At 56.9% G+C, this 8,056-nt stretch overlaps 4 protein-coding genes across 4 annotated transcripts; 3 read left to right on the top strand and 1 right to left on the bottom strand.

Moving 5' to 3' along the window:
• Positions 1–962, top strand: BO95DRAFT_358075 (NAD(P)-binding protein; the record flags this gene model as incomplete). The annotated part of the gene is made up of 3 exons (XM_025582389.1): positions 1–48; positions 150–582; positions 674–962. Coding segments are annotated over 3 exons (770 nt in total), but the record flags the coding sequence as incomplete, so codon positions are not given.
• BO95DRAFT_512859 (uncharacterized protein) lies at positions 780–2,992 on the bottom strand. The gene is made up of 5 exons (XM_025591555.1): positions 2,721–2,992; positions 2,304–2,631; positions 1,613–2,229; positions 1,430–1,561; positions 780–1,364 (listed from the first exon to the last, which is right to left on the bottom strand). Exons 1-5 carry the CDS (start codon positions 2,931–2,933, stop codon positions 1,155–1,157), a joined length of 1,500 nt encoding a protein of 499 aa, XP_025444505.1. The 5' UTR covers positions 2,934–2,992; the 3' UTR covers positions 780–1,154.
• Positions 2,993–3,217: 225 nt separating this feature from the next.
• BO95DRAFT_440984 (uncharacterized protein) lies at positions 3,218–4,922 on the top strand. Its single transcript, XM_025586081.1, has 3 exons — positions 3,218–3,390; positions 3,466–3,790; positions 3,897–4,922. Exons 1-3 carry the CDS (start codon positions 3,268–3,270, stop codon positions 4,547–4,549), a joined length of 1,101 nt encoding a protein of 366 aa, XP_025444504.1. The 5' UTR covers positions 3,218–3,267; the 3' UTR covers positions 4,550–4,922.
• A 670-nt stretch (positions 4,923–5,592) lies between these two features.
• BO95DRAFT_491734 (sodium:solute symporter family protein) lies at positions 5,593–7,862 on the top strand (the record flags this gene model as incomplete). Its single annotated transcript, XM_025590660.1, has 4 exons — positions 5,593–5,862; positions 5,919–6,180; positions 6,235–6,512; positions 6,570–7,862. The coding sequence occupies 4 exons, from the start codon at positions 5,593–5,595 to the stop codon at positions 7,821–7,823; spliced, it is 2,064 nt and encodes a 687-aa protein (XP_025444503.1). The 3' UTR covers positions 7,824–7,862.
• Between the last annotated feature and the right edge of the window lie 194 nt (positions 7,863–8,056).

The raw sequence follows: 8,056 nt of genomic DNA, 5'->3' as shown, positions 1-8,056 counted from the left end.
TCGGCTATACGCACAGTATCTGCGCCTCCTGCAAGGAATGCGCGACCGGTAGGTCTTTTCCAACGTGTTTTTTTTTTTTTTTTTTTTTTTTTTTTCGTTTTTATTATCGGTGGTGTGTCCGAGAAGGCAACTTACCCCGAGATTCCTAGGCCATGATCAGTACTGCCCGAACGTCAAGATGTACGGGTTCCACGACCGGGATAACGGCTCGTTCAGTTACGGCGCGGTCTGGGACGAGAACTGCGTCTACCGCATCCCCGACGGGTACGACTCGATCCACGCCGCCCCGCTGATGTGTGCGGGTGCCAGTGTGTGGGAGATCTTCATGCAGTACGGGGTGCGGGCGACGGACCGGGTGGGGATCATGGGCGTCGGCGGCCTCGGCCACGTGGCCATCAAGCTCGCCAGCGCCATGGGGTGCCAGGCTGTGGTGCTGTCCAGCTCCGAGGCGAAGAGGCAGGAGGCGATGGACTACGGGGCGTCGGAGTTCCATGTCTTCCAGTCGGGGGGCCCGGTGCCCGCGGGGTTCCGTCAGGTGAAGCATCTTCTGCTCTGTGGGAGTGCTGATGTGGACTATTCTTCGTAAGTGGCTGTCGACCCTGTCTTCGCTCCTTGTGAACTTGTGCCATTAGCACCCAGACTGCATCCAATGGTCTTACTGACACACCGCTAGTTTGATGCCATTGGTGGCGACTCGCGGCAGCATCTACCCTCTCACGCTTACCCTGAAGCCCGCCCCGGTGCCCTTGGCCCGCCTCTTCCTTCGTGGCATCAAGATCCAAGGGTCGTTGGTGGCCTCCCGCCAGAATATCCGGTCCCTGTTCGAGTTTGCAGCGAGGAAGAATATCACCCCCACGACTATGACCTTCCCCATGACGCCAGCGGGCATTGAGGACGCGATGAAGACTCTGAGGGAAGGGAAGATGAGATATCGGGGGGTCTTGGTACGGGACCTGCAGTAGGACCAGGTGTCATCAGACACCGATATTGATCTGTATTGTACATACGAAGCGAAGAAGAACAACAACAAATCAAATCGATTCAAGGCACCAAGTGCGTAGCAACACCCCAGATCTCAAAATCAGCAACGCCCGCTGAATGTCAGCCATATGAACGCCAAAAACAAGACATCCTTCGTTACCAGCCGGACAGGATCAGACTGCATTCTGGGCGGAGATCATATGTTCGATCGACCGGGCGGTCTTCCTCCGCAGCATATACCACCCGCCCATCGTGACGACAGTCAGCGAGACGGTCAGGACGAGCAGGATCCACCACTGCGACGAGATGTAAAGCTCCGAGTGGCCCGGGGTGTCTCCCTCTGAGCGAGACGGCCCAGCGATAATATTGGTGCCTAGTATGGTCTGGGGGTGGATGTGTGCCTGTTAGCCCTAGTTTTCACCGTCGAGACTGCAGATAGGGCACCCACGGCAATGAAGGTTCCAGGGAGGAAGAGCATGGTCACCACCGAGATGGTGCTCATCGAGGCGCTCTCATGCATGGCATACTTGGTCATCTTCGTGCTGGATTGAGTGTTGATCCGCGAGCTCATGTTGAACAGCTGTTTAGTGTAAGTCGTCGATATGATACTATTGAATAGGGGGCTTCTCACCAATTCCAGCAGCCGCTCCACCCGCCTCGCAACATCCTCCACCGACGACTTGAAGTAGGCGATCTGATTCTCGAAGCGATCGAATTCCTCCTCCATGCGGAAATATAGCCAGTCGCGCTCGGGGACGCCCGCCTTGCCCTCGACGAGGGTCTGGAAGGTCTCGTGCTGGATGCGCAGCCGCGCAATCACGCCCAGAATGAAGCTCATCTGGATCTTATCCTGGTCGAGGCTGGTCAGGGTGAGATGGAGCTTGTGCAGGTCGATGCGAGCGAACTCGTCCATGCCCCCATGCACCCTCGCCTCCTCGTCGCGGATCGTGTCGCGCGGCTCGCGGGCAGCCCGCCGGAAGTACTGGATGGTCGGGTTGAAGTGCATCACCGAGGTGATGAACGGGTTCTTCACGAGCGCGGCCGTCGTGGGCTCCCGCACGAACGCCTGCAGGTTGTCCACCAACTCCTCGTGCAGGCGCTGCGGCAGGTCGTTGAAGGATCGGTACTTTAGTAGGACGAGCGTCGACTGCGACCGCGCGTCGTATCGCGTCACGATCGTCATCTTGAGATCGGCTTCCTTGCCTAATCGTCGCACGTAGGCGCGGGCTCGGATTGCGTACCAGAATTCTAGAACACGAGCACCGAAAAAAATATCCATGAGACGATTGGTCTATGTTGCCATTGGCAAGTCCTTCACTCACCGAAGGAGCGCATCTTCCCTTCCTCATCGCGCTGCTGTCGCGAGCCGAAGATCTGTTCCTGGCCACGGATGTGGGAGGCCGCGGCGGGCGCGATGTCGTATCGCGTCAGGATCTTCAGAAGGCAGCTGCGTGTGATGTTAAGCTGCGACGGCACGCCGTCCTCACTCTGGTCGAGAGTCTTCTCGTTCGCGGGCTCAGTCACCCGATCGCTGATGAGTTCGTTGGTGAGCAGTGCCTTCAGGACCGCAGGGTCGTCGATGGTGTGGAGTAGTCTCTCCTGTGGGGTCGGTTGCAGCAGAACAATTCGGAGCTGGGGATGGTGTTCTGCCTGCGCTTAGGGTTAGCATACCGGACGTACCGGATGGACTCTTTGCGACCGGGCAGAAGTTAGATAGATGGATAGAGAGGGGTAACTACAGCTAATAGTCGATCCATCTCTGCATCATCGCAAAAGCGGGCCGACCCCAGGCCATGGTCATGCTCCAGGACCATCACATTCGAGACGGGCGCATATTTCTCGGATCGCCACGATCGGGACTCCTCCTTCAGCTCTCGCTGGCAGAAGCTTCCATCGTCCAGGCCCGAACAGTAGGATGGCAGCGAGAAGGGGTACTGCGAGTGTATCGACATCCCATAACACAACCACTATCGCAGAGAGTCGGTATGCGGCAAACGACGATCCAGACATGGCGACGCGAAAGGAAAAAGAGGTCTTATGAGCCTTATCACCATTGCAGTAAGGCTGTGAGGCAGCCAAACATGGATTTAGCTGCATGAGGCTGGCATATGCGCCAACATGCGCCAACATGCGCCAACATGCGCCAAGTCCGCACCGCCTCATGAATACGAGAGGCTGCAATCATCCGCCTGCTTCAAGCCTTATCACCACCGCAAATCCCCGCACGCAGTCCTTCCCCTTCCCCTGCATCTTCACCCCTTCACACCATCCCATAAACTAAAAATAATGGGTGACGCTGCCAGCCTGCAGGTGCCCTTCTTCACCTTCCCTCCCCAACAGCCCGGGGAACCTTCCACTCGCAATTGGTATCAAGAACTTCTGGACCATCCGGAATGTGCCAACAATCCCGTATGTGGTGGTGTCTATCTATATTACCGCGGTGCTATAGCCAGCCTTCCAGACTAACGCTCTCCCACCGCACAGGCCAAGATACAAGAAGCCTACGAATCCTTCCGAACCGCAAGCCTAGAGCGATCGATTGGCCTGCTCCGCCCGAGTGGACGAGAGGGCAGCACTGGTGACCGTAATAGTAGCCATCCTGTCCCACCAGCATCGCAGCGCATCACTCCCGACAAAGCGCTCATCCGCTACCTCAAGCTGCAGACCGACGAGGCGGACGGAGCCCAGGAGATCGAGCAGCTGAGCCAGCAAGATGTGAATTGCCTGGTCATCTGGACGCGTCCCGACCCACCGATCATGCGCCTGCTCCTCGATATCCAGCGCCGGTTGTCGCGATTGGTAGGGCCTGGTGAGCTGCTACCCTACCCTCCAGTAGACAAAGAATGGGACTCCAAACCCACCGCATCTGTCTATTCATCATGTAGTTTCGAAGTATATCTGACCCAGCGACCCAGACCTCCATCTCACCCCACCTGCATCCCTCCATCTCTCCGTCATCGAGCTCTCCCACCGCCACCCGATCGCCCACCTCCGCGAGGTCTACGCCCACATCGGCGAGCCGCAACTCAAGGAGCTCCTCGACACCCCGCGCAACGAGCACCACCGAGACCAGCGGCACATCGCCCGCCTCGTCAAGCCGAAACTCCTCTTCGACAAGCTAGGCGTGGCGATCAGTTTCGTCCCTGCCGCTGCGGACGACGACGACGACAACGACAACGACGACGACAACGAGAGCCCGTACACGTATCATCATCTCCGGAACCAGCTGCATACGAGGGTGCTGACCACCGGAGTGAGCATCGATACGTGTTATACGGCGCCGATTGCGCACGTCACGCTCGGTCGGTTTGTGGGGACTGCTTGTTTCCAAGGGGAGGGGGCGGGGGCCGGTGATGGTCCGGGCAAGGTGGAAGAGCAAGAGAGGAGGGCGATGGAGCGGTGGGTGGGTCTGATCATGGAGATTAATGAGGAGTTGGAACGGGAGTGCTGGGGGCAGGTGGTCTGGGATGTCGGGCGGCGGACGGCGTTGGAGATTCAGTTGGGGTATATCAAGTTCGGACGCGGGGTGGAGGAGGCTGAATTGGGTGGGGTGCCGATCGAGGAGTAATGATGCTTGAAAATTACTAGTAGCTTAGAGTTGACAGGCTGGAGGGGAGGGCAAGATGCGATGCATTCGGGTTAGAATCCATGGTTAGAGTCGGGGTGACATAGAGGGTGGATTTTGTCGTTAGATGGGACGATGTTTGATTTGATCTATCGCTCTGACGATCACAGGCTGGTTTTACTTTACCAGGTGTAGCAGTCAATTGACCCCACACCTAGAGATCTATAAGATCCTAAATGCTATCGATCTCCTGGTTGAGTGGACCACGACTCGATTACAGTCACTGTGGATGAGTGCAACTCACGGCTGTCAGAATGGTTGGGGCGGGTTTTGCCCGTCAAAAGTCTAGTTTAGTCGGAATGTTCACATGGTCGTGCTAGATGAAGAACACCTAGGGCTTGAGTCGGTAGACTTGAAGCCACTGTATGAGTCAGGGTAGGACGGGAGAGTACTCCTGAGAAGAATTTAAACGTCCTTGGGAAGCACAACTGATATCAGAAGAGGCACTGAACATCGGAAACTTGGACCGGTAGATGTGCAGATTCGAATTAAGGGTAGTCGGTATTGGCATATTCACAGGAAATGTAGCAGTGTGTGCAGCTCACTGTCGCCACCAATTATAGCCCACTAATTTCCACAGACTGCAACACGACTAACACGAATAGTTTAAAGTACGCTGGGGACTACATACCAGGTTTGTATCACTCGCAAAATGTGATGATGAAACCATGACTAAAAAATGGGAAACCCCTGTAGGTGGTGGTGGTTGTTGCCATAGTTAGCTTGGCGCACGCCATCACGAGCAGCACCCACTAACAAGCTTTATCAATCACCCACAGCTCGAGATCTGCCTGCCCTACTTCTTTCTCGGCCGGTACATGCATAACGCAATTGAGGCCAAGAACAGCGTGACAAACCACTCACAGTAGAGCAATGGCCAAACTCTATCGCCTCACAGTCTATACTTAAATCGATGCTCCGGTATCAACACCAAGAAACCAACCGTCGACAACGGCCATTGAACAACCACCCACATATTATCCATCATGACGGTAACAGATCTGGTGCCCCAGGGCACGGCCTATGGTCTCCTTATTGGCCTGGGCGTCCTCTTCTGCGGGGTGATCCTAGTGGCGATCAAAATCCAGAGAGCGTATCTAGCCGAGGATTCAGGAACATCTGAGATGTTCATGGTCGCCAATCGCTCGGTTGGCACAGGACTGACGGCTTCAGCGGTCTTCTCATCCTGGATGTGGATCAATGAGACGGTTTTGTCGGCCGCGATGTGCTATCGCTACGGACTAGCGGTTCCCCTGGTAAGGCATGCAGCCCTAACCTTGGACGAGCGGGCGTTGACACTCAACCTTGACAGTGGTGGGGATCCGGTCTCTGCTTCCAGATCGCATTGATGGCAGCGCTTGGTGTCATGGCCAAGATCCGCGTGCCCTATGCCCACACTTCCCTGGAAATCATCCGCATGCGATACGGATGGGTGGGCCACATCATCTACATGATTCTCAACCTGACCAACAATGTGTTCGGCTGCGCTTCGATGATCTTGACGGGGTCGCAGCTCATCCACGGCGTTTCGGGAATGAACTTTGTGGCTGCCACCATTCTGATTCCCCTGGGAGGTAAGCAAAGACACTCGGCGGAGAGTAAGGTGGTGCTGATTTCCAATGGTATAGTGGTGCTCTATACTGCCGTCGGCGGCCTGAAGGCAACTTTCCTCACGGACTTCCTTCACACCACTGTCGCTTTGATTCTCATCATCTACTTCACGCTCTCAGTCCTGACTCACGACGCTGTGGGCGGGTTGTCTGGTCTCTATGATAAAGTGGTCGCAACCGCGAGCGAGAATTACATTTCTGGAAACTATGAGGGCTCTCTGCTTACCATGAAATCGAAAGATGCCATTATCTGGGGCCTCATCTTGAAGTTCGGCAACCTCGCGCTGGTTGTCATGGTAAGTGCCGGCAGTCGACTTCTCTCTGCGAGACATGAATCTAACCGCAACCCGCAGGACACTGCGTTCTGGCAGAAGTCATTTGCCAGTGAAGTCAACTCCACCGTACCGGCCTACAACCTGGCCGCCGTCGCCGTGTTCGGCATTCCGTGGGGTCTAGGCACGGTGATCGGGCTGTCTGCGCGGGCGCTGCACAACACTCCCATCTTCCCAACCTACCCCGGTCCCCTCACGGCCACGGAAGTGAGCACGGGGATGGTGATGCCCTACCTCGTGAAAGCCCTGCTGGGCAACGCGGGGATGGTGGCCTTCTTTGTGCTGCTCTTCATGGCCCTGACCAGCACGGTCTCCTCCTCGATGATCGCGGTCAGCAGCATCCTCTCCTTCGACATGTACAAGACCTACATCAACCCGACCGCGGGGGACCGCCGGCTGCTGCAGGTCAGCCATATCGCCGTCGTCTTCCACGCGATCTTCATCACGGGCATCTCCATCGCCCTCAACTACGGCGGCGCCAACATGACCTGGATCGGCTACTTCCGGCCCATCCTCTCGTGCCCCGGCATCATCCCGCTGGGGCTGACCCTATTCTGGTCCGGCCAGACCCGCCTGGCCGCCATCCTCGCGCCCGTGCTGGGCTTCTTCACAGGCCTGGCCATCTGGCTGGCGACGGCCAAGTCGCTGTATGGCCGCGTGGACATGACCACGACAGGCGAGGGGCTGCCGGCGCTGTACGGCGCCATCGGCTCCTTCTTCTCGCCCGCCCTCTATTCGGTGCTGATCTCCCTCTACCGCCCCTACACATTCGACTGGCGTGAGTTCCTCCGCATCGAGCTCGTCGCCGACGATCAGAGTTCTGTCTCCGAGTCGCAACCCACCCCCAACCACGAATCCCGCGAGGACAAAAAAGAAGGACCTGAGCCCGAAACCAAGAGCGTCTTTGTATCCGCCACCTCCCCAACCTCCAACTTCCCATCCCCCTCGCCGTCCCGCCTCAGCCTCGACGAGGTCATCCACCCGTTCTCCCCGGAGACCCTGCGGGAGTTGTACCGCTGGTCGCGCATCGCGTGGGCCACCTTCGTGGCGCTCGTGCTGATCACTTTTGTGCTGTGGCCGATGCCGCTGTACCGGGATTACATCTTCACCAAGTCGTTTTTCGCCGGGTGGACGACGGTGGCGATCATCTGGCAGTTCTGCGCGTTCTTGGCGGTGGTGGTGTATCCGCTGTACGATGGGCGGTTGGAGATCGCCAAGGGGGTTCGCGGGGTGTGGGCCTCGAGTAGGCGGGTTTGGGCCGGGTGGAGAAATTAGTGGAAATTTTATGACTCTATAGAAATCCTATCGATGCTCAGATTCGATAGAGGTAGGTCAAGTTGATGAAAAATGAATTCCGTCATGCTGCTGCATACTTTATCGGACCCTGGAAATCGAGTGTGGAGAAGCCAGCCGAGCAATTGCCGAGCCTTGCCGAAGCCGGACCCACCGGCAAATCCTGCCTTGCGCCCTGCGCATTAACCGAGTTCTTAAATTCCAGGGCAGGCTGG

This window comes from Aspergillus brunneoviolaceus (genome assembly GCF_003184695.1).
Source record: "Aspergillus brunneoviolaceus CBS 621.78 unplaced genomic scaffold BO95scaffold_18, whole genome shotgun sequence".
Classification (NCBI taxonomy): domain Eukaryota; kingdom Fungi; phylum Ascomycota; class Eurotiomycetes; order Eurotiales; family Aspergillaceae; genus Aspergillus; species Aspergillus brunneoviolaceus.
The sequence above is the reverse complement of the archived record's forward strand: the minus strand, read 5'-3'. Positions and strand labels throughout refer to the sequence as shown.

Bases quoted from the DNA above. Each gene is read 5' to 3' on its own strand.
- BO95DRAFT_512859 (XM_025591555.1), bottom strand. From the start codon at position 2,933: ATGTCGATACACTCGCAGTACCCCTTCTCGCTGCCATCCTACTGTTCG. The intron at 1,562-1,612 runs GTGAGAAGCCCC...TACACTAAACAG, and splicing joins TGGAGCGGCTGCTGGAATTG to CTGTTCAACATGAGCTCGCG. The intron at 1,365-1,429 runs GTGGGTGCCCTA...ATCCACCCCCAG, and splicing joins TCCCTGGAACCTTCATTGCC to ACCATACTAGGCACCAATAT.
- BO95DRAFT_440984 (XM_025586081.1), top strand. From the start codon at position 3,268: ATGGGTGACGCTGCCAGCCTGCAGGTGCCCTTCTTCACCTTCCCTCCC. The intron at 3,391-3,465 runs GTATGTGGTGGT...CCCACCGCACAG, and splicing joins CGGAATGTGCCAACAATCCC to GCCAAGATACAAGAAGCCTA. The intron at 3,791-3,896 runs GTGAGCTGCTAC...CCAGCGACCCAG, and splicing joins GTCGCGATTGGTAGGGCCTG to ACCTCCATCTCACCCCACCT.